The sequence below is a fragment of the Hirsutella rhossiliensis genome (genome assembly GCF_020360975.1).
Source record: "Hirsutella rhossiliensis strain HR02 chromosome Unknown scaffold00004, whole genome shotgun sequence".
In the NCBI taxonomy this organism is placed as follows: domain Eukaryota; kingdom Fungi; phylum Ascomycota; class Sordariomycetes; order Hypocreales; family Ophiocordycipitaceae; genus Hirsutella; species Hirsutella rhossiliensis.
In genome coordinates, this window is record NW_025408670.1 from 2,490,909 (window position 1) to 2,513,958 (window position 23,050).

At 60.8% G+C, this 23,050-nt stretch overlaps 10 protein-coding genes across 10 annotated transcripts; 6 read left to right on the forward strand and 4 right to left on the reverse strand.

Annotated features, from left to right (window-relative positions):
- Positions 1–1,184: 1,184 nt before the first annotated feature.
- Positions 1,185–2,658, forward strand: HRG_04448 (phosphatidylinositol n-acetylglucosaminyltransferase domain-containing protein; the record flags this gene model as incomplete). The annotated part of the gene is made up of 2 exons (XM_044862919.1): positions 1,185–1,452; positions 1,514–2,658. The coding sequence occupies 2 exons, from the start codon at positions 1,185–1,187 to the stop codon at positions 2,656–2,658; spliced, it is 1,413 nt and encodes a 470-aa protein (XP_044721533.1).
- Positions 2,659–4,553: 1,895 nt separating this feature from the next.
- Positions 4,554–5,442, forward strand: HRG_04449 (CFEM domain-containing protein; the record flags this gene model as incomplete). The annotated part of the gene is made up of 2 exons (XM_044862920.1): positions 4,554–4,631; positions 4,699–5,442. The coding sequence occupies 2 exons, from the start codon at positions 4,554–4,556 to the stop codon at positions 5,440–5,442; spliced, it is 822 nt and encodes a 273-aa protein (XP_044721534.1).
- Positions 5,443–5,875: 433 nt separating this feature from the next.
- HRG_04450 (uncharacterized protein) lies at positions 5,876–6,481 on the reverse strand (the record flags this gene model as incomplete). Its single annotated transcript, XM_044862921.1, has 1 exon — positions 5,876–6,481. The coding sequence occupies one exon, from the start codon at positions 6,479–6,481 to the stop codon at positions 5,876–5,878; it is 606 nt and encodes a 201-aa protein (XP_044721535.1).
- Positions 6,482–8,012: 1,531 nt separating this feature from the next.
- On the forward strand, positions 8,013–8,465 carry HRG_04451 (SOH1 domain-containing protein; the record flags this gene model as incomplete). Its single annotated transcript, XM_044862922.1, has 2 exons — positions 8,013–8,102; positions 8,193–8,465. The coding sequence occupies 2 exons, from the start codon at positions 8,013–8,015 to the stop codon at positions 8,463–8,465; spliced, it is 363 nt and encodes a 120-aa protein (XP_044721536.1).
- A 258-nt stretch (positions 8,466–8,723) lies between these two features.
- Positions 8,724–9,112, reverse strand: HRG_04452 (transcription factor s-II (TFIIS) domain-containing protein; the record flags this gene model as incomplete). The annotated part of the gene is made up of 2 exons (XM_044862923.1): positions 8,724–9,046; positions 9,103–9,112. The coding sequence occupies 2 exons, from the start codon at positions 9,110–9,112 to the stop codon at positions 8,724–8,726; spliced, it is 333 nt and encodes a 110-aa protein (XP_044721537.1).
- A 716-nt stretch (positions 9,113–9,828) lies between these two features.
- HRG_04453 (ankyrin repeats (many copies) domain-containing protein) lies at positions 9,829–10,664 on the forward strand (the record flags this gene model as incomplete). The annotated part of the gene is made up of 3 exons (XM_044862924.1): positions 9,829–9,852; positions 9,952–10,120; positions 10,195–10,664. 3 exons carry the CDS (start codon positions 9,829–9,831, stop codon positions 10,662–10,664), a joined length of 663 nt encoding a protein of 220 aa, XP_044721538.1.
- Positions 10,665–11,084: 420 nt separating this feature from the next.
- On the reverse strand, positions 11,085–12,337 carry HRG_04454 (thaumatin family domain-containing protein; the record flags this gene model as incomplete). The annotated part of the gene is made up of 3 exons (XM_044862925.1): positions 11,085–11,459; positions 11,604–11,876; positions 11,936–12,337. The coding sequence occupies 3 exons, from the start codon at positions 12,335–12,337 to the stop codon at positions 11,085–11,087; spliced, it is 1,050 nt and encodes a 349-aa protein (XP_044721539.1).
- Positions 12,338–13,692: 1,355 nt separating this feature from the next.
- HRG_04455 (hsp70 protein) lies at positions 13,693–16,133 on the reverse strand (the record flags this gene model as incomplete). The annotated part of the gene is made up of 5 exons (XM_044862926.1): positions 13,693–13,892; positions 13,965–15,336; positions 15,400–15,504; positions 15,582–15,697; positions 15,749–16,133. 5 exons carry the CDS (start codon positions 16,131–16,133, stop codon positions 13,693–13,695), a joined length of 2,178 nt encoding a protein of 725 aa, XP_044721540.1.
- Positions 16,134–18,088: 1,955 nt separating this feature from the next.
- Positions 18,089–19,507, forward strand: HRG_04456 (sugar-tranasporter; the record flags this gene model as incomplete). The annotated part of the gene is made up of 4 exons (XM_044862927.1): positions 18,089–18,268; positions 18,323–18,679; positions 18,998–19,361; positions 19,419–19,507. The coding sequence occupies 4 exons, from the start codon at positions 18,089–18,091 to the stop codon at positions 19,505–19,507; spliced, it is 990 nt and encodes a 329-aa protein (XP_044721541.1).
- A 903-nt stretch (positions 19,508–20,410) lies between these two features.
- HRG_04457 (hexokinase domain-containing protein) lies at positions 20,411–23,026 on the forward strand (the record flags this gene model as incomplete). Its single annotated transcript, XM_044862928.1, has 7 exons — positions 20,411–20,506; positions 20,654–20,785; positions 20,987–21,278; positions 21,331–21,410; positions 21,486–21,698; positions 21,747–22,863; positions 22,932–23,026. 7 exons carry the CDS (start codon positions 20,411–20,413, stop codon positions 23,024–23,026), a joined length of 2,025 nt encoding a protein of 674 aa, XP_044721542.1.
- Positions 23,027–23,050: the final 24 nt, after the last annotated feature.

Sequence of the window (23,050 nt, forward strand, 5' to 3'; positions counted from 1 at the left end):
GCTTCTATCCGCGCCGTGTCATGCTTGTATCCGAGTAATGATGGGCGGAAAGGGGCCCCCGAAACAAGACGACGGCCTGACTCGCTGACGGAGAGAAAGGTGGTGAAACGGCTGTTTGGAGACTGCTCAGGGCTGCGATTGATACAGTACAATACAAGCACTTCGCACCACGAGGTGCTCATGGTTGGAAGCTGAGCCTTGTTTGGTTCTTGAATCGACAGCGTGTGTTGCGCGTCCCGTGCCCTCTTGCTCATTGGCAGAGGGATGCACGCACGCACACGCATGCATCCACCTCGGTCGAGGGCCGAAGAGACAGGGGCCGAAGAGACAGGGGGGCCGGCCGACTGGCTGGCCCCGAGAGAGTCTTTAATCCCCCATCAAGCGGTGGCCTGGTCGCAGCCAATCAAGGCACAGTACCGCCGCCTCCGAACACCGCTCGGATGCAGGCCGACGGTTGCTGTCATTGTACATGCATACAGTACGGTATACTGTAATATGACGGCCGAGGCCGAGGCATCTGCTGGGATATGAGCCCAGATACCGAGTCTGCACTATTTAGCAGCGTCGCCGCTCTCCATACCTCGGGCCCATGACCATCCACCGCTGCGAGCCAGTGAGATGAGACCCCCCCTCCCCCTGTCGCGGGCGAGGAAAACGGATCCGTGGAACCTGAACGGCGGCCAAATTCTCCGATGCTGCTGCTGCATGCTGCTGCTGTACTGCTGCCTTAAGGACGGGGGCCGGGGTGGGTTCTTGAGTTCTGCTTGCTGGACACGGCGGCTATTACGTGAACGCTCCTTTCAGTGAGCGAGTGGCCAACGGGGGCCAGACAGTTGGCGCCCGCCCCCACTCCCTCGACGGGCCCAGTGGGTACCGCGGCCTGTACTCTGTAGGTGATTTCTCCACCCTGCACAGCCCGCCAGTGGCCGTCCAACCACCAACCACCAACCACCATCGCAAACCTTCTCTTCTCTTCCTCAAACAGCTCCCCTCCGGAGCCGGCATGCGATCGGCAAGCCACCACAGCCAGCCGCCCCAGCAGCCGTCCCAGCAGCCGCCCCAGCAGCCGCCCCAACAGCCGCGACCCCATCCGCAGAATAGCTTCGCCTCGGGCGGTCGGTGGCGGCAAGCCCGCGGCGGCGGCGGCGGCGGCGGCGTCCAGGCCCCGGCCAGAGACTCGCGCAATGCCCTCGCCCACCGACGACGAGGCCTCCTCCATCTCTGCCCTCGGCCGCGCACACACACACCCCTTTGCCCCCTTTGGCCGCTCGTACCTGTCGCCCCATGACGCCGCCCTCTCCCCGCCTCTGCGAGCCCTCTCCCCGGGCCCTGCCAGGCGCGGCTTCGACGCCCGCCCCGACGCGACACGCATGAGCCACCTCGATGCCGACCACGGCAGAGCTCGCCGCCGCAAGCGCGCCTGGAAGAAGCTCATGTGGGTCAAGCAGTCGTGTACGCTTGACTCCCTAGATGCGACCACTGCACCGGCTTGGCTGACGTTGAAGCTGCCCAGGCCCCGACAATTACACGGATCAGGCCACCTTTCTCGAAAGCCTGCAGCGCAACCCGCGCCTCAAGCCCTACGACTTCTGGCCCCTCGTCGCCGACTCCACCGTCATCCTCCAGCACGCCTGCTCCGTCATCGTCTTCATCGTCTGCTTCGTCGGCATCTTCCAGGAGCGCGTCTCCCCCGTCTCCGTCGTCAGCTGCAGCAGCTTCGCCACCTTTCTCGGCTGGCTCCTCTGGGAACAGTGGGTGTCTGAGGAGGACCACGAGGGCGAGCCCGGCGCCGGCGCCGCCACCGTCGTCGTCAGGAGCGGCAGCACGCGGCGCAGAGGGCGCGCTGGCAGCATCCGCTGGCCTGTACACCCGCCCCCCCGCCCCCCGCCGCTTGGCTCCTCGGCGCCCTCGGCCGCCAGCTCGACCAGCAACCTTGACGGAGGCGGCGGCCCGAGGAATCTCCCATCTGCGTCCATGGGCTCGCACAGCCCGAGAAGCAGCCCGGCGGCGGTCCCGCAGGACGCGCCCGCGGTGCCGCCCGACGAGAATCGCGTGCACCAGCGGCTCGAGACCATCAAGTCGGCGCTCCTCATCTACAGCACCCTGCTGGGCCTGAGCCCCATCCTCAAGTCCCTGACGCGCTCGACGTCGAGCGACAGCATCTGGGCCATGTCGTTTTGGCTGCTGGCCATCAACATCTTCTTCTTCGACTACTCGGGCGCCGTGGGGGCCAAGTTCCCCGCCTCCCTGTCCACCAACGCGGCGCTCATGGCGTCGACGGTGCTGGCCAGCCGGCTGCCCTCGACCAAGCAGGTCTTTAGCCTGACGCTCTTCAGCATCGAGGTCTTTGGCCTCTTCCCCGTCTTCCGGCGACACGTGCGCCACCGCAGCCGGAGATACCACGCGCTGTTGACGGCGCTGCTGGTGCTGGGCGCGGGCCTGGGCGTGGGCATCGTCCTGGGAGATGCCCAGGCCGACCGGTGGCCGTGGAAGAGCGGCATGGTGGGCATGATGGTGGGCGTGTTCCTGGTGGCCCTGGCCGCGGGCGGGTGCAGCTGGTGGCTGATTGGGCTGCAAAAGTACAAGAATGAGATACGAGGGCCGTGGGACCCGGCGAGGCCCATCATCATGAGCCGGACGCGGTGGGATGACGGGTAGCAGGCAGCACATAGGACGGGTACATACACACACACACACACACACACACAATACATGCATACATATATGCTGCATCTGCGTCTACATACATGCGTCTTGGGGGCTTCGCAGCCCGCACGTGTCGCCGTGGTTACGGGGCTGTCTCGTGGGATCTGTTCCCTCAGAGGCAGCAGCTGACCTGGCAACAGCAAGGGCGCCGGCGCCGACCTGCCACTGCGTCGGTTTCCTCGGTGCGTCGGGACCGTACCGTCCAGTATGATTTGCAAGGGCAGCATGTCTGTCTCGCGGTAGTTTCGGACACGCACCATACATGACAAGGGCAAGCAAAGTGTAGATGGCAGAAGCCGCTGCTGTTAGGGAGACCCCAAGGGAAGGGTGGCAGGGGGAGAAGAAACACAGGCAGAAGTGAACAAGGTTAAAAAAAGAAAACACAAGTTTGGATCATGGCCTCCCTCCCTCGAGGAAAGGCCGCGGTCTGGGGCGAGGGGGTTGTGTCTCAACGGGGGATAAGCCTGAGCGCAAACACATGACGGCCACGAGGGCGACGAACTATGGGGAGAAAAAGAAACAAGGAGATGAGATCTCTGTATCTCATAGGGAGGGATCGTTTAACGGGCAGCCGAGCTGCACTGGAGTGGACAGACGGACAGCTGGGGGTTTTCCCGACCTGGCCAAAGTCAACGATTAGCCCGAGGTGACGTCGAGCAGCCCAGCCACTATCTACAGGTGGCAGATGGGCGTTATGCTCTGCAGCTGGGGTGCCTTTGACATTGAGCCGTCATCCATGCATGAGGATGCTGCATGCAGACCGAGCCCGATAGCCGGGTCTGCTGCAGATGTCAAAACTCGCCGCCCCTGGGCCCGTGACCTGCGGCCGAACAAAGCCGGCCATCTCGACCATGCAAGGAGTGTAGTCCAGGCGTGCGCGGGAACCGCTGGCTGGCGGGCTTGGTGTGGGGGGCCTTTCATGGCGATGAACGAGGACGCGGGGCAAGGAGAGAGAGACAAGGCCAGAGACAGACGGCGCAAGGGCAGTGGTCCATCTTGGCCCGGCAAAAGAGGCACCGAGACGGGCCCAGTCCAAGCATCGAGGGAAGCTACTCGACAAATCCTGCGACCCAGGAGACGCCGTGTGCTTTGTGCAGGGAAACATGGTGTTGGCAAAGCGGCAAAACCACCTGCTGCAGAGCGCAGACACTGGTGAAGCTCGCAGGATCCCTGTATGTATTACATGCCGCACTCACAGTAGGCCACTCTGACGTACAGAACCTAAGTAATTAATCCCTACAGCACGTACAGTGGGGTCGGTCCTTGACGTACTTACCGGCAGCACGTACAGCACAGCGGGTGCCCGCCCCCGTACGTACGGCCAGGCACGCAGCAGCAGGGGGCGGGCCCGTCCGCTAGCGCACTCCACCACCGCCCGCCCGGCGCCCGGCCCCCGTCGCCGACGCTGCTCCGCCGTGCACCACCGTTATTTGCCAACCTCCCTAGTGTAAGTGGAAAAGGTAGAAGCGCAGAATTGGGGTGGATTGGTGGATGGGTGGATGATGAAAGCCCGGCAGGGCAGCCAGCAGATGTCTGACAAGTGATGCTGCCTTGCTTTGTTGGAGCAGCCCCATCATTTCCCTCGCCGTCTGCTCGCTCAAGGGCAACCGCTCCTCGACCATTTTAAGACCCCGTCCTTCCCTCCTGTTTCCTTGTCCCCCCCTCTCTCCTCATCGCATCTTACCACTCATTCCAACACTCTCGCTCTCACGCTCTCTTTCGTCCCTGTACATAACTCGCAGCCTTTTCTCGTCCACGCTCACTTCTTGCACACACGTCCCTTCCACTCTCCCCTTTCCACAGAGCAGACAACCACAACAACAACAACAACAACCACACTCGCCATCATGAAGGCCACACTCATCACCCTCGCTGCCACCGGCCTCGTTGTCGCCCAGAACTATGCCGGCATGCCCGAGTGCGCCGTGAGCCTCCCCCCCCCCTCCCTTGCAGCACCCTCACCGTCCCTCTTACTGACAACTTCCTCCATAGATCCCCTGCCTTCACGACGCCCTCCCCCATTCCGGCTGCAATCCCGCCGACGTTGCCTGTCTCTGCCGCGAGGACACCCAGCGCAGGCTCATGGGAGCCGTCGCCCCCTGCATCCTGTCCAGGTGCAACCCCGACGAGGTGGGCCGCGTCCAGTCCTCCGCCGCCGCCGCCTGTGCTCAGGCCGGTGGAGCTCACCCGGGCGCCCCCGGTGTTCCCGGTACACCCGGCTTTCCCGGCGGTCCCGGTGCTCCTGGTGCCCCCGGCTTTCCTGGCGCCCCCGGCTTTCCTGGCGCCCCCGGCTTTCCGGGCGCCCCCGGCGCTCCCCACTCCGACTACCACGGCTCCGACGCCACCTCGGTCCTCTCCGGCAGCACCTACATCTCGGGCTCCTGGGTCGGCAGCGTGCCCGTCACCGGCGCCCACTCGGACGGCTCCCACCCCTGGTCCACCCAGACCAACCCGGGCCTCATCCCCACCCCCGGCGCTTCCCACACTTGGGACGACGACGATGACTCCTCGAGCCTCTGGTCCTCGCCCACGGCTACCTGGTCCTCGCGCAACGGCCTCATCACCAGCGCCTTTACCACCGGCCCCAATGGCTCTCTTACCCCCACCGCCACCCAGACCAACGCCTTCGCCTCCACCACCACTTTTGGCTCTCCTAGCGTCACCACCGGTGCTGCCCCTGGAGGCCCTGCCGCTGGTGCCCTGGCTGCCGTCTTAGCCGCTGCCCTGATCCTGTAAGGTGTCTCTTGTGTATTTGCTGGCAATGGGAAGTCGTTCGGTCTTGGAGTTGGACAGCATGTCACCGCATGATGGGATGAATAATATGGTACATAGGCGATGGGGGCTTGTCACATGTGTCCGAAGCTGAGTAGGGCCCTCGACTTTGGACTTGTAATGATAGATGGCTAATAATAATACTACTACCTTTGCCCCTGTCCGTCCTCTCACCGTAATGGTTCTTGTAGTGTCTAGCCATGCCACACTCGTCCGGTTACCCCTACCCTTGTCCCTTTGTGAAGAGCAATGTGTCTTGTCGCGCCAAACTATTTTACAATTACTGGAGCACCTCGCCAGCTCAGGAGTAGCATCAATGTACAAACAAGCCAGCAGCGGTCGGGACCGTCCTCTCCAGAGTCCATACGTGTAGCAAGCTCAACACTGCACCCGGCCATCACGGGAGCGTCGAATCGGTCGAATAGTTGTTGGCCACGGCAGCCGCAGCAGACTTGAGGATCTCATCGGCCAAGGCTTCGCCCGTGGGCCCGTCCTGGATCACTTCCTGACCCTCGTCCTTGTCGAGGTAAACGTCGACCAGAAACGGCCGCTGGGTCGTGTTGTATCTGAAGTCGTTGATGGCCGCGTTGACGAACAGCGTCTGCCTCCCGTGCTCCAGGCGAGAGTGGCCTTCTGTCAAGTCGATATGGATCGACTGCTGGTCCACCAGCTTGCCCAGGGCCTCGGGGCCAGGCGGGAAATAATTGAAGGAGCGGTATATTTGCTCCAAGTCGGTCAGCGTCGAGAGGCGCGACATAGCGGCGTCGATTGAGTTCTCCCAAGTGGGAATTGGCAAGTGCGAGCCTGCCATGGCTGTCCTCATGACGGCCGTGTAACTGTAGTCCATCCATGAGGCGAGGTAGCAGCCCCAGGCCTCGTGGATGTGGCCGAAGCAGTGAATCTTGGGCCTGGCGTTGTAGACGGCCTGGAAGAGTGTGCTGCAGCCGGCGCGCTGGCCGTTGAAGGTATAGTCGAGGATGCCGTGCGGGGGACCGTGGGTCATGGCGATGTCGACGCCCCGGGGGATGGCGAAGTCATGGCTGCCCGCCTCGTACTGAAGTGCCCAGTTGCCGAACTTGGGGGTGAAGGGGCTTGCGTAGATGGTCAAACGGGCGCCGTTGGCGAGGGTGAAGGAATGCGTCCCTTCTTCGAGGTAGCGCACGCCATCCGTCTCGGCTGAATCAAACAGATTGAGTACCATGCAGTTCATCAGGCCGGAGCTCGGGCCCGAGAAGTGGGTTGCCGTAAAGTCATAATCGAGAGCCAAGTCGTGGTTCCCGGCAATGACGAGCTTGAGGGGCGCGCGGATCTCACGCATCATCTCGATAGTGCGCTCAAACTCGTCCACCGAGCCGCGCCTCGTCAGGTCGCCGCAGTGAATGGCAACGTCGGCCTCGGGCAGCGGCTCGCGGTACCCGACGGGCGGCGGCTTGCGGCACCCGGCGGGCAGCCAATCATCCTCGTCGTCAATCTCAATGCTGAACCCAGACTCGCTCACCGAGCTGTCCATCGTCGGGTCGTCGGCTTGGATGTGGCCAAACTTGGGCGCGGGCAGCGGTTCGCCATCGTGGGACTGGGCCAGCATGATATCGGGCACCGGCTCGCCGAACCCGGCTGCACGGTACTCGGCGAGCAGCTTCCTGGGCGAAATATGCTCTTGGGGCGAGGGCGGATCTTCCTCGAAGTCGCCAGCCCTCTGCGGCTTCTGGCCGTGCGTATCGGACAGGATCAAGATGCGCGTCTTGATGCCGGGCCGGGACGACATGGCTTCTTGTTGGGTTGGAGCAGTGTTTGGGGGGTGAATGGTTGAAAACCCTACACGAGAGTCGGTGAGAGCGGGGGATCGAGGAGTCTCTGTGATGGACGGGGGCGAGAATGAAGGCCCGGAGGCTATCGCTGGCTGCCTGGAGTGGTTTGTTGCCTGGCATAAGCCGCCATGTGACGGCTTCCAGGGACAGGCGGTTAACCGGAACCGGGAGCGAGGAAAGCGCATCTGGGCGAGGTCTGAGTTCGCTCACTCAAGTAAGTGGCCGCGGGAGCTGGTGAATCTGAGGGTATAAGAGCAAGCTTGAAGAGAGGCGAAGCATTGGGAAACCCCCTCTTGCGAGAGCCGTGAGGCTCCAAGGGCGCCTGCCTTGTTAACTCTAAAGACTCGGAAGGAACGAATGTGCCTGTTCAACCCGCTGCGTGTCCCGGGACCTCCAGAGGCAGGAGCGCCATGGGTGGCGTGGAAAGCATCCCGGCAAAGCGACACCAAAGAGAAGCTTAAACATGAAAGAATCAACAGGGAATGGGGGTTCTTGCATGATTCAAGTAATGACGGAGTCTCGCAGTATCGCCAGTCGTACGGACTTGGAGCGGGCAGAGTGGAGACCTGCTGCTGAAGACTCCACATGCCAGAGGTACCTCCTCTCTCAAAACATCTCCCTTCATCATCGCCAACCACGCCAACGCGACGACAGCAGCGCCGCGCATCCCTCGCCAACACCCCCCACCGCTCACACATGGACTCGCAACCACCGCTCGACGCCTCCATGGCGTCGCCCCCGCTGCCCCCGGCGTCCGGCTCGACAGACGGGGAGCCCATGTACGGCGGCTACTCGCGCTTCGAGATTGAGCTCGAGGTGCGCCATCTTCTTTCGCATTCTTTGTCCTCCTTGGACTCCAGCCAGCTTGGCACTGTTTCCTGAAATGCTGACCCTTGCGACACGCAGTTTGTCCAGTCCCTCGCCAACCCCTACTACCTCAACCACCTCGCCTCGCAAAAACTTCTCACCCAGCCCGCCTTTGTCGCCTACCTCGCCTACCTGCAGTACTGGGCCGAGCCGCCCTACCTCAAGTACCTCATCTACCCGGGGCCGACGCTGCGAAACCTCGAGCTGCTGCAGCAGGAGAGGTTCCGCCAAGACATTATGAGCCCGGATCTGGTGCAGCGCCTGGTCGAGGAGGAGATGAAGGCGTCGGTTCAGTGGCACCGCGAGCCTTGACCGTCATACGATCCTACAGCCCGACTGACTTCAATGACGTACAACCCGACGGTGGAAAACATGCCTGTTCCACTGTCTGATGCATGGTGCGCGATAAGGCCTCCAGATGCTTTTCATGGCGACTGCAAGAGCCGGCCGGAAAGAACCAAGACAAAATTCACCAACACGAAACAACACCTCATACCGTTGAGCAACTCCAAATCGAACCAAAACGCCATGCACCGCAACCCTCACGCTCCCTCCCGCCACAAACGCCTCCTAATTCTCGCGCCATCGGTTGCCGCAGGTCATGCACTTGTAGAAACTCGTCATGGGCTCGTCGGCACTGCGGATCTGGACCTGGAAAAAGGCAGCCTCGTCGCCGTCGCACCCGTCGCCGGGGCACTGCACGCGGCCCTTTTGCGCATTGTCCCACGCGCCGGGCCCGCCAAAGACGTCCTCCTTTTCCTTGCGCTCAAAGAGGCGCCGCGAGAAGATGGGCTCGGTGATTGTGTGTTCAAAGGGACATGTGCGGCACTCGAGGCGGTTGGTGCGTTGGTTGGTGAGGGAGACGGTGAGGATGTTGGCGCAGTGCGGGCAGACTGGGCGTTGTCAGTTGACGTGGTCCAGAGGGAAGGCCTTGACGGCATAGTCATACAGAGAAGCATGGTGGGCGGCTTGTATCTCCCTTGGTGCCGGGAGGCTGGTTGCGTCTACTAGGCCTGTGAAATGAGAGCGTGGTCCTCTGAGCTGAAGCCTGCGCCCGAGCGCCAGTGGCCTGTGGTCGAGTTTGCGGCAGTGTTTGGTAGTTGAACGAACGGGAAAAAGTGAGCCAAAAAGCCGTCATGGTCCAATTATCCTCCGACGAAGAGCCGGCGCGGGTTTGATGGTGGGGTCCACTACGTACTTGCAGGCGGCAATTCCGCACCCACCCTCAGGTACCACAGTACCTGAAGCACCTGCCCGTGACGTCTCGTCCCCCCGAGTCACCGCCGCTAAGAGGCCGACTTCCCGGTCCGTGCTCCGGCCCCAGGCGCCAAAGTACAGCGCCCACAGTTGCCCAGCAGCAGGTACCTGAAGCCTGAAGCCCATCACCGCCCTCACTCACTCCCACTCCCTCCCTCGCTCGCCTCCCCCTTTCCCGCCCCTACCCCTTGCGCGCCCCGCCAGCACCGCCCTGCAAGCCCCTCCACGCCACCCCCCCGTCTTCCGCGCCTCATCGCCCATCCGATCGTCTCGCATCCCGTCCCTCCTCGCAACCTCGCGCCATATATCCTCTCCAGTCAACCCCGCCAAGCCTCTCCCTGGGATAACCAAAAAAAAGGAAAAAAACACACGCAGCTTCGTCATCCACCGTTGTCGTCCCGTCCGGTTCTGCGACATCATGGCCGCCGAGGAAGAGCACGAGGTAAAAGCGACTCCTCCCTCTTGAAGTCACAAAAGTTGGGACGAGCAGAGAGATGGTGCTTGAGAAGGGGTTCTGACCATGCGATGCCCTTCTTTATAGGGCGCGTCCGTCAAGGAACTCCTCATCGAAGCCTGCCGCCGCAACAACACGGAGCTCCTCGTCGAGGTTCTGGCCGACCGCTCCGAAGACGACATCTCGACGCTCCTCAACTCCACCACCACCGTCATGGGCAACCACCTCTACCACGAGGCCGCCTCCCACGGCAACTGTCGGTTCAAACTCCCCTCAGCCCCCCCTTCCCCTTGTTGGCTTTGGCTAACCCGCGACCAAAACACGGCGCAGACGAAATCATCGACCTCCTCCTCGACCAACCCAACTTCGAATGCGACCCCGTCAACCGCCTCGAGGGCGACACCCCCCTCCACACCGTCATCCGCTGGCTCAATGCCGAACCCCCCGCCCAGCGGCCCTTTGGCCGCGCCCTCATCGACATGATGCTCGAGGCCGGCTCCAACCCGCGCGTCCGCAACAAGGCCCGCCTGACCCCGCTCCAGCTCGTCGACCCGTCCAACAAGGACCTCCGCGACCTCATCCAGCAGCACGAGTATGCCAGCCAAAACGCAGGTGACTTTGTCAACGTCGATGCCCGCCCCTCAAACAACGCCAAGTCCGCCCCCCCTGCCCCGCCCGTCCCTGGCGTCGACGCCCCCGCCGCCGACGACTCCGACGACGATGCAGAGTTTAGTGGCAGCGACGACGAGGAACGCGCCGAGTGGGAGCGTAGGAGAAAGGAAAGAGGGCAGCGCAGCTAAAGGGGGGAGGCCTTCCCATGCTGTCGTGTCATCATCAGTCGGGTCGGCGTTGAGCGTGCCATTTCACACCGCTGGGCGGACGACATATTCCAGGCATACCGTACTACGTGAGCATTAGAGTCACGCACCAGGGGTTAGACAGGAGCTAAATATATCATGTGCTAGGTTTCTCCACGTCTGCAGAATGGGTATATGAACTCTAGGTAGTGCTCTCCTAAGCAGCTGTTGTGGTCTGTAGGTTGCTTCCTCCGCCACACGTCCCCCGTCATCAATGGGCTGATGCGACTCCTTCGCCGCCATCGCACACTCTGTCATCCCCAGTCGCTCTCAATCCTCTAAGCTTGGTCCACGCCCGAGTGCCCATGCCCGCCAGGGGCAGAGCAACCCAGCAGTCGTATGCCTCCTTGGACTTTCCACCTCTTATAGCGCAGACCACACGACGGCGAGAGCAGCTGTCAGAATCGTGAGCGCTGGGCTGAGATGCCGTACACTGCCCGCGGCTCCCCTCGCGGCTTCGATATAGCCGATATCCCGCAGCCGCTTCATAGACGGCTCCGATAACCTGCCGCCGCTCGCAATTTCAAACAGCTCCTTGCCCAGCTGACGCAGAATGTTAGTCGACCGTCCGACCGGGCACATGACGACCTCCCAGCCGCCGCCCTTGGGAACGATAAAGGTCGACTTCTGGTCATCAAAGGCAAAGCTGTAGGCATCCGGGCATACCGTCTTGACCGAGGTGCTGTAGCGCGACGGCTTGCAAATATTGGGGTCGTGGTACTTGCCAATGCAGCAGTCCTTGTCCGAGCCCGTCGTGGCGCACGCGCTCTTGCAGGGGGAAAAGGCAGGCCTCTGAACGTTGTCGTCAGGGTAGGGGTAGACGCCATCCCCAGGCTTAGTTGGGGGAAAGGCGAGATTCGGCCAGGGACACCAGCCGCTGACGCTCTCGTTGGTCTCGTTGGCCTCGAGCGGCACGGGAAATGACGAGTTGGCGTAAAAGGTGCCCGTGGGAGCTTTGGCAAATAGCCAGCCCTCGGTCGCGATGCAAGCGCAGTTTGTCAGGTTAGGCGGAATGTACGTCGTGTTCTTGGCAGGGATATAGCTGATGCCCATAGGCAAGTTGTATCCGTCGACCAAGGAGATGTCGTAAAACGTTTGCATGCCGTCAACTCCGCCGGCGAGGTTGAACTCGGCAAGGGTCGCTGGGGGCGCTCCCTAGCCACACGCCGTCCGTCAGTACATGGAGAGGATGCGCGAGACGACCTGATACGTACGCTGAACTCGCAGTCCAATTTCGCGAAGCAGTCGCCCGTTTTGCAGGCGCAGGATTCACCATTGACGGTGCAGTTGGTTCGACCCCAGATACGGCCCTGCCAGTCGGATCCAACCCACATTGTCTTGTTCTTGCCTGGTTCCAGCTCGAAGCCCCCTGTGCCCGGGCCAGTGCCAGCCTGGGTGGCTAGACCGGGCCATATCGTTGCTTCGCATTTGTTGGTTACGACGAGGGGCACCTTGTCTTCGCCGTCCTCGGGCGGTCCTCTCTTGGCAGGTGGTGCGCGTTTGGGATGGCCAGGGGCATCGGCCCGCCAGTCGCGTTTGACAAGACGAAAGTCGTCCGCTGATGTGGTGGACAGCAAGGATGCGATTGCGATGGCGACGAGGAAAAGCCGATTCATGGAGCAGTTGAATCGCAATGACTGGAGCCAGGACCGATGAGATGAGAACATTGGTCCCATCTACCCCCTCTGTGCCTGCACCTTGGGGCGGCTGGAGCGAGACGCGACCCTCGTCGACTCCGGCCGATGGCGAGCTCCGAGCTGAACAAACCAAAACCCGTCGGGGCGTATTTCAAAATGTGTATATGTCAGTTCTTACTGGACATTGCGAGTAGAGCTTTTTCTTGCAGAGGCACGGCCGAGTTGAAGGCTTGCACGAGACCTGGGCCAGTTGGTCTGAGCTGGGAGCGTCGACCGTTGGAGGCGGCGATCGAAGTGTTGGGGGAGCGAAAATGAAGAGCAGCTGGCCACACCGGTACCAAGAGCTGCCTGCCCTCTCGGTTGCTTGCGCGGCGCGAGGGCGAAACAGTGACGAAGGAGGGCGGTGATGATCTTGACACGCCCTGTTGTTGGGACGAGAGCAGTGAGCGGCGAGCAAAGAGAGTCGTATCGGAAATGGCCCGCCTAAGAGAGGGAGGTCAAGTTTAGATTAAGAATAACGAAGATCGGACAACGGAGCTGTTCAAGGAGTTTCGAGGAGCATGCAAAACAGCCTGGCCAGCAGGATAATGAGAAAGGCTTGGTTGCGTGAAACGGCCATCGGAGATTTCAGGTAAGGCATGGATGCGTCATATGGTTTCGCCTGGTGCTTGCCATGAAGCGGCGAGCGCTTGGATCGGCAGTAGCGCCAGGGTCCACGAACGGGGCTGTCCTTCTTCAGCCAGCCACCATCCGCTTCTTCCCAATCGGGCAATTAATAACCGTTCTCTCCAGAGCCACGGAAGCCCGACCGAGCTACAGTTGTAGTACGTCATCACCACCGCCCTCATCCCATCCTTTACATCTTCCTTTCCGTCGTTTCATGTCCAAGAGAGTGCCGTTTCCTCCATGCGCTGCCTTGCCCCTCCGTAAAAACGTCAATCATCATCGTCTGAGCGCCGCCGATAGCTGACCATCTAACCAACTTTGATTCATTCATCTATCATCGACTATCATCGTATGCTTCTTCAGGCCCAAATCCGTAATCTTCCATTTTTTGTGAATAACATTATTTCTCGTCGAGCTGCCCTTTGCCAGACCCCTCGGCGACACCATCTGGCCATGGCCAGCACCGTCGCATGCTCTTCCTCCACGTCGTCCCACCCCAACATCGTCTGCCTATATGCGCTTGGCCTGCCCTGCCGTGCTATATCGCCGTCTTTCCAATGCATTCAACGTTGGATAGGTATCATAATCTGCCCCCAAGATGACCATGTCGCCTCTAGTCAAAGCTGCAAAATCGAAATTATTCAGATTCGTCTCTCGCCTCGCCCAAGCTACCGGAAGCGCGCACGGCAACGGCCCATGACTTCGCCTTGGCAGACTAGTTCGGCGCTGAATTCCGAGCCATCCAGAGTCAAGTAAATGTCAAAGTAGACGCGGTAAAAGGTTCCTTGGGGTGTGTCCATCCTCTCAAAGTCCTTTTCCAGGTTCTTACGGGAAAGGTCCGACGTGAGAGTGACGACTTCCTTGATGCCTGCCATCCAGTCAGCACGACATACTGTCTCTACACGGGGAGGGTAGTTCGGGGAGAAGGGGGGGGGCTTACGGGGATCTTTGGTGTACTCCGGGCAGACATCATCGTCGCAAGCATAAAGCACGTCCTCGTACATAAGAGTCGCGCCCGGGGCCACTTGTCGGAAAAACGACACCTTGACGGGCTCGCCGTTCTTGACTTTCTGGCCCTTTTGCACAAAAATCTGCCGCGTGAATTTGCATCGGTCCTTGCCATCCAGAGACGGCACTCGGTAGGCCTCTGGGTGATAGCCCTCCTTGAAGGGCTGTAGCGTGGCCATGAGGTAGTGTCGGCGTGCGACTCGGTGGGTGATGATGCGCTCGGTGATGCCGGCAGTGACGGCACCCTTGACAATGGCAGCCACGGCGTCCATCGGGCGGACAACCTTGGACTGGAACTGAGGCGGAACATGCAGCTTGATCTGTTGGAACAGGTATTCCGATGCGCCGAAGCCGCCGACGACCAGGATGTTCTGCAGTGTCCGGTTCTGGGCCTGGATGGCAATAATCTGGTTCCGTACCAGCTCCAGGATCCGATTCACGACTGGCTCAAAGCACTGCAGGATTTCTTCGTTGGTAAAGGTCATGTAGCCCTCCTCGATGCCAGCCTCGGGGAACTCGGCCTCGATGCCAACGTCGACGGCCCACTTCTGCCCGTTGTTGCGGAAATCGGCCTTGATTCTGTTCTCAAAGTCCATGATGCACTTGGCGTAGACGCGCCCCGCCGTCTTGGACCCGTCGGGCAGCTTCATCTTGCGGATCTTGGTCCGCAGGATATTACTGAAATTGCGATTGAGGGCCGTAGAGCCGCAAGAATCGCCGGACCCCGTCGTGCACTCGGCAACCGTAAACGGGTTTTCCTCCTCCACCTCGTAGGCAATCAAATCCACGGTACCGCCACCGCAGTCCACGATTAGGACAGCGTCGTGCACCTTGAGGTTGAGCAGCCCCGTCTTTGAGCAGAACAGGGCGGCCGCTTCGGGCTCGGAGATCAAGGTCAATCGATTGTCGTTTTCGTCGCGAAGGAACCCGGCCTGGATCGCCGCCGCCCGAGTGGCCGCCTTGCCGGCGTCGTTCCAGATGGCGGGCACAGTTAGGTAGTACCGAATGTTGCGCTCTTCTCGGTTGAACACCTCGCCCAGGGTCTTTTGTAAGGCTGACCGCATCGCTTGCCGGAGCTTGAAGAGGTAGTCTGCGGCGACGTCGATTTCAGACTTGCCCGGCGGCAGGGGAGGGAGGTTGATGGGATCGATGTACGTGTTGCCGCTGAGCATCAGTTGCAACTTGAACCATTCCACTTTTTGCACGCCAGGCTTTGGGTAGCCAGTCGGTGCCAGGGCGTCGGCGATGTCGGGTCCCCAGCCCACGACCTTTTGATACTGGTCGTAGTACAAGACAGTTGGGATCTAGAACAAAATAAGTCATCTTCCGGGGCGCTGGGGAGCCTTGCTTCTCCAACCCAGCCTCACCTTTTGCTTGGTGTATGAGCCAGCGCCAGGCCACTCGGTGATGATGTCCTCCTTGGCCTCGTTGTTTGTCGCAAAGGCGAAGGCGACTCCGGAAAAGGTGGTGCCCTGCATCGGGTGTTAGCCGCAGAAATGTTGCATGGCCATTGCGAGGATGATCAGAGGGATGCGTGGAAGCCACTGACAAAGTCGATGCCAACAATCAGCTGGGCCTTGCTCTTGCTAGCACCCTCAACTTCTGCGGCCGGGTTGGTACGCTGGAAATGCTGTGCGATGGAGCCACCGGCCGGAGGCTGTCCGCCTGGAGGGTAGCCCGGCTGCCCGCCGAACCCAGGCGGCGGCGGCCCCTGACCCATGGGAGCCATGTTGGGCGGATAGCCCATGGGGGCACTGGTGTTGATGGGAGGCGGCCCTCCAGCCATCTGGCTGGGCGGAGTGCGGCTGTGGCCCGGGTGAGGACTGGTACGGTCGACGGGGGCGCCGGGAGGAGGATAGTTGGCCGAGTAGCTGGGCGGGCGATTGCCCGGGCCGGGATGGTTCATTGGGAGGCTCGTGGACGACGACGCGGCGCCGATGGGGGGCGTGTGGCCCGGGTGGGGGATCTGGTGTTGCTGAGGTATTTGGCCCGGCGGAGGGGTACTGGTGGGAGGGACCCCCTCTGCGCCCGTCTGGATGCTCGCGGCTGATTTGCGTTTCCCGAAACCGAAGCCTTTGAGGCGGGAGTTCCTAGAGCTCATATGGAAAGCGGAACGAGGGGGTCTGGCGTCAAGGAGAAACGGGAAGAGTTTGGCTGTGGCACGCGGTCAGAGCACGAGATTGGAGGTGCACTGACGGCCTGGGAGGGTTGCCTGGAAGGGTTGCCTGGAAGGGACAAGAGGCGGGGAGGGGTGTGGGGGGAGGCGAGAGGGAAAGGACCAGAAATGAGCAAGGAGCAAGGCGAACAGCTTTGGCTGGCTGCTGGTCCAAGCCCGGCAATCGTGAGGGCTTTGGCGGGTCGGGGGAGGATGTGCGATTGCTCCGGGAGGGTCGTCGGGGGCTGAAAAGCTGAAGTCGGCCGCCACGGCTGACAAGGGCTGGGCGAGAGAATTGGCGAAGGCCAACGAACGCTGAGATGGCGAGAAGGGGCTGCGAGAGATAGATTACTAAGGCCGCTCGAGGAAGAGGGGGAGGTGGAGGCGCACAAGGAAGACGGCGGCGTGCGGCTGACGAGCACTGGGCTTGTCTGTCTAAGGCAGGCGGAGGCGGGGTCTTGACCAGAGGTCCCTGCACTCGAGGTACCTCGGCGGCTTGAGCGCTTGAGGAGGTACCCGACAAGGAGTTGTTTAGGCTGCTATCCGTGTCGGGTGTCGGGTGGGCTTGCTTTCGCTGCCCACAATGGATTCGCCGTCCAGGCTGGGCGACCGCGGTAGGGCTCGGATGGAGACACTCGACGACAAACAATAGTCGCTGGACGGTTTTCGTGGCGTCAGAAGGTCTTGATGAAACGAAGGGATGGAGGTGAACCGCCGCATTGAGCGAAATGGCCGGAGCGCAAGAAAAGGGTGCTCGCGGAGCCGGGCGGTGCGAAGGAATGGGAGATATGTAGCGCGCACAATCTAGGACTCGTGCAAGGTTGATTTCCTTGTCGGGAGGTTAAAGTAGGACTTTGGGGACCTGTGGGCGGGGCCGAGTTCAAGAAGGAACCCCCAGCCCCAGCCACGCTGCTTGTCCTGGCTCCCGGGCCCAAGGTACCAAGTACACTGTACGGATACGTACCTAGGTAGGTACCTACAATGCCTACACTGCAGGGCAAAGCAGCGGTAAGAGAGCCACCTCCTCCGTCTAGCCGCCCGTCCTTCTACCTAGAAGCATGACCGAGAATAACATGCGCCTCTGCACTGTCAGGCTTCCCTCTCCTGGCTGGTCAACGAGGTGCCGCGTAAGCTCGAGGACCCAGACAACGTCGGCAAGGCCTCGATTGAGAAATGCCCACCCGCATCGTATATCCAAGCCACGACGACGATGACGCCGACATGACGATCCGTACCCAACCTCACCCTCTTGGCGAGAACTGCCGGGAGTCAGGACAGCTTCTGCCCAGGCCATGTCACGGGACCTCTCCCCGGGAAAGGTCCTGCTCTGCGCCAGCGTGCCATGTGGCGGCAATGAGCCAGCAGCCCTCTCGGGCCTGCACCCAACGTTGACTGGTGTGCCGCGTGCTGGGAGGCTGAGTGTCCTGCATTGGCCGAAGAAGCCCCGGCAGACGCTCCAGACGCCACACGGCATTTGCAACTCCCATCCATCCCATCCATGTCCACGTGACGCGGAAGTCCGCAGCGTGTGCCGAGGGTGCCAAAGCATTGCGCTTCTTCTGTTCTTAGCCGTCATATCGCGCGGGACAAGCATCGTCAACCTGCCACTGCCTACCTAGGAAATCTCACCACCTTTGGGCCGCTCTACTTGTTCAGGCGAGTTTCGAGATACTCGGAATTCGGGCTCGCGGCTTCTACCCAGCAGAAATGGAATCTTTTGGTGTTAATCCTGACTGGTGGTGGCCCGTCGAGGCGCCTTCCCCGTCAAGCAACTGGGAGACACGCTGCCAGGCTCTTGCACTTTTCCTCTGGCCGGCCGCTTGGCAGCATCTTCTTGATTCTGCCATCGGCACACGTCCGTCCTCAAGCTCAAAACTCTCCCGACTCTTCCAACTCTCACAATGGATTTCTATACAACAACTCTCGCAGCTCTATGCGGGCTCTGCGCCGTTCTCGTATACCACAAACACGGTTTCCGTGATGCAAAGGATGCCAACTCAGCTCGCCAGGCCACCGCCTGTCAATTCCAACGCCGGTTCTTGTTCGTTTATGCTTTGGCGGTCGGCGCCGACTGGTTGCAGGCGAGTTCGCTGCCACGGAGCCGACAAGGCTCAAGGCTGACGGGTGCCGCACAGGGACCACACCTTTATGCCTGGTACAGATACGACAAACAGCTTCCCGAGGAGCTGGTCGCCCTCATGTACGCCACCGGCTTCGCTGCCGGCGCCGTCAGCGCGGCAGTGGCTGGACCATTGATGGATTGCCTCGGCCCGGATTTGGGATGCCTGGCGTATTCCCTCTTCGCCTCTACATCGTGTGGCTTGATCGAATCAGACAAACCGTCAAGGCTTCTTCTAGGCCGGGTTTGCGGCGGTTTTGCCACCACTTTCCTCTTCAGCGCCTTCGAATCATGGATGGTCACCAAGTACCACACTCTTGGCCTTGACGACTCGACATTGCCTTTGGGGACGGTCTTGAGTAACATGACTCTCGTGAGCAGTACGGTGGCCATAGCAATGGGGATTGCGAGCGATCAACTTGTCCGGATATCTGGTTCGCGCGGGCTCCCTTTTAGAGCAGCTTCTTGGTGCAGTATTGCAGCATCTTTGGCAATCCTTTGTCTTTGGCGCAATTACCGATACATCAGGCCGACGCATGATGACCGGCTGGAGGGATTCGCGCGCGGGTCATGGCGAGCCATCACCAGAAAGAGGACCATGGCTCTTGGACTCGCCTCATGCTGCTTCGAAGGAGCCATGTACCTGTTTGTGTTCTTTTGGACCGCGGCTTTGAAGTGCGTTCGTCGGCAGGCCGACACAGAGGGCGAGCTTCCTCTAGGACTCATCTTTGCGAGCTTCATGTGCGCCATGATGATTGGGTCCACGGTCGCTTCAGGGCCGCTCATGACTTTTTCGGGACAGAGCGCAACCAGGGACTTGATAATTGCGATGCTGGTTGCATGCGGGAGTCTGTCGTGTGCAGTACTCCTCGACAGCGAGCGAATGCTTTTCGGGGTCTTTTGTATCCTGGAGGCATCCATCGGAGCGTATTTTCCTGTCATGGGTTACTTGAAGGGCGAGCATGTCGACGACAAGGACCGAAACCTCGTGTACAGCATCTTCCGACTGCCCCTAAATACCTTGGTACTGGTCGCCCACTGTCTCGACACGGAAGGTGAGTGGACACGGCACGAGCCGGTGGTCATGAGGAGACTGACGCAAAGCCTCACAGGAGATGAACACCGGGACAGGGTGTTTTTGACGCTCGCTGGAATGCTGTTGGCGGCTTCATTGGTCGTCAAACAGAGCCTGGCTTCTTAGCTGGCCTCCTGCTTGGCAAAAAATGACATGTAGGGCTGGCTGCATTGGTCTTGTGGGGTTGTGAAGATGGATGGCTCGCCGAAGGTGGCACCGGTACCGGACGGGCTCATTGGGATGAGGTATTCGAACATGGTTCCATACTAGGCACGGAAACAATAGCCAGTCGGACCTATTGTTGTCTCCCTGGCCCCTGGCCTGTGGTGCTCCAGAGGCTCAGCCGCCTCCCCAGCAGCGTCATTGCGGCCATGCGCCGATACGATTACCTCTGGGATTCGCAATGCCTCGTTGACCATTTGCCGACACAAGGCAAAGACGGGGTTCTCAGGCAGAGGAGAGATGCTTGCCAGGGCGACGACTTTTGACTTGTCCCCACCGACGAGGCTTGTATGTAGGGGAGGTGCGCGACTTTTACGGTATTCGGGGGGTCCGCCGGTGTCCTGTGGAGTTGATGCTACTTACCTGGGGTTCCTAGGTCATGCGTGAGGCAAGGACGTGATGTGGGAATGGACCTGTGAACGGCCCAGGCCGAAACGGCGCGGGAAACGATGTTGGACGTAGCGGCGGCAAAAGATACAGTAGCAGTCGACCGACCTGGTCCAAATGCTCAGACGCGGGCGGCAACGGCGAGAGATTGACTTGGCGTGCGAGCTTAGCGTGCGAGCCTGCCTCCAGGTAGGTACAGCTGTGCAGTGCGGGCAGCAGAAGGCGGGGGAAGCCTGCTCGGGTTGGTTGGCGAGTGCCCTAGCAGCATTACGCCAACGCCTGCAATAAGCCCCAATCCCCCCCAAACCCCCCCCCCCCCCCCAATCCAGACAACGCTTTTTGCCATCTCTCAGCGAGTGACCAGATCGCAGCCGGAAGGGCGCGAGCGTCAAACAGGATATATACAGGCACGGACGGAGCATGCCGCTCAGAGAGACGGTTACAGCGGCCCACGCCCTCCGCCAGAACTACAACAAGGAGCCACAGCCCAGCGCCAGCAGCCCCGACGGCACCGCGGTTCGAGACGGCAGCCCTTGATTGAACCGGCGCTTGCTGGGCATCGCATGAGCCCATCGATCGACAGGTCCCTCGACCTCGACCTCGACTTCGGCAGCATCAATTGCAGCAGCAGCGGTAACGCCGGCACGACGACGTCTTCTCAAGGCCAGCGCGCCGCGGGCGGCGTCTGGCGTCACGGTCTGGAGCGGCATGTCGACGGCAGCAGCCGCAAAAGACGGCGCCGTAGTACACCGCTGTAGCCTGCTCTCGGTGGTGATGCTGGCGGCAGTGACCTTGGTAAGCTGGCCTCGGCGTCCCCCTGGCGGCCGTTGACGAGCCCTCCACCCAATGGATTCTGCAACCCACCCACCCTTACCGCGCTAATGGAACCCCCTCGGCCATTCTCTGTCCTCCCCCCCGCAATGGCCCCATGATGCTTGGCACCGCTTGCATCACCACAGCTATTTAGACTACTGTGGCTGCTAACACCTCCGCCAGCTCGCGCACCTTCTGCTCCACGACGCCAAGCTGCTCCTCCTCCGGCTGCCGTCGCCCGTCTGCCTCTTCCACTCGCCATCTCCATTCTTCTTCGTCCCCCGCTTCTTCTCCTCGTCCGCCCAGGCTGAGCCCGAGCCAGTCTGCCTGAAACCGGCCCCGTTCACCACCGTGCCGCCCCTCTCCCGCCCTCTCACCATGGCCCTCGCCAGCGCGACAACGCGCGTCGTCTCCGAATTCGACTTCTCCGACGCAGACGCCAACAGACATGTCCAAGAATTCTTGCGACAAATGGGTGAGTCTGGCGCGCACCCTGCCATCGTCGCCTGCTCACACCTGTCGACCAGACGAGGGGCTGGAAAAGGATGGCACGAGCATCAGCCAGATCCCGACATACGTCACGGGCGTCCCCAATGGCACCGAAAAGGTGAGATGCGCCCATCCCCGGCGCCCAGCGACACCGCGGGAAGCTCACAGGCCGATCCCATGCATAAAAATATAGGGCTTGTATCTGGCAATCGATCTGGGCGGGACCAACTTTCGCGTCTGCTCCATCACGCTCAATGGCGACACTACCTTCAACCTCACTTACAACAAAGTCGCAATCCCCAAGCCCCTCATGGTGGCAAAGACGGCCCCGGAGCTCTTTGCCTTCTTGGCAAAGCAGATCGAGCTGTTCCTCAAAGAGCACCACGCCGAACACTTCGAGAGCCACGTGCGCCGACGCAACACCTCCAGCACCCCCATGGGCTATCGAGACGAGCACATTTTCCGCCTCGGCTTCACCTTTAGCTTTCCCGTCAAGCAGCTGGGCATCAACAAGGGCAAGCTCATAAGATGGACAAAGGGCTTCGACATCCCGGATGCGGTGGGCAAGGACGTGTGCGCCTTGCTTCAGGTCGAAATCGACAGGCTGCGCCTCCCCGTCAGGGTGGCTGCTCTCGTCAACGACACTGTAGGAACGCTTATGGCGCGTTCGTACACGTCGAAAGGAAAGCATCGTTCCATCCTCGGCGGCATCTTTGGGACAGGCACCAACGGCGCATACATGGAGAAGACGGCCAACATCCACAAGTCCATTGAGGGCCAGTACGACACGTCGACGGGGGAGATGGTCGTCAACACAGAATGGGGCTCCTTCGACAACCAGCTCAATGTGCTGCCCTCGACTCCTTGGGACAAGGCCCTGGATGCGCAGAGCGTGAATCCAGGCTATCAGATGTTCGAGAAGCGCGTGTCGGGCATGTTTCTCGGCGAGATTGTGCGCTTCGCGGTTCTGGACATGATGAAAAACGATGCCACGTCGCTCTTCAAAGACCTGAATTCCAGCTTCAACGATTGGGAGACCACGACCAACATCAGCCCTCAGTCTGGGATATTCGAGGCTTGGGGTCTGGACAGCGCCATCATGTCGGTCGCGGCCTCGGACAACAGCCCCGAGCTGTCCACCCTCCGGCAAGAGCTGGAAAATACGCTGCAAATCTACAATCCGTCGCTGGAGGATGCCCAGGCCTTCAAGGCGGTGGCCGGTTCCGTGGCTCGTCGCGCGGCGAGGCTGTCTGCTGTCGCCATTGGCGCTGTGGCTCTCAAGTCTGGCAAGATTGACGATCCCGAGGAAGAAATCATCGACATTGGCATCGACGGCAGCCTGGTCGAGCACTATCCCTTCTTCCGAGACATGATCTACGAGGCGCTGTCCGCGATCGATGGCATCGGCCCCGAGGGCGTCAAAAAGATTCGCATCGGAATTGCCAAGGACGGCAGCGGCGTGGGCGCAGCCTTGATTGCCCTCGTCGCCCAGCGGATGGAGAAGCCGGACGACTTCCTGGCCGATCTAAGAAAAGACATCAAGCGCAGCCTGGACGCGATACCAAATCCTAGTATGTCGAGGCCCATGCCCCCTTCTCACCAGCGTGGGACAAGGTTTAGGACACTGACCAGCTCCTAGTTGAGGAACCGATGGTACCGACGAATCTGTTGGCGGCGGCGGGCATTGTCGGACTCGCTGCGATTGCGGCCATCTGGTGGAGTAGGCAGCGGTAGAGCAAAGAGGCTCCGACCACAGCC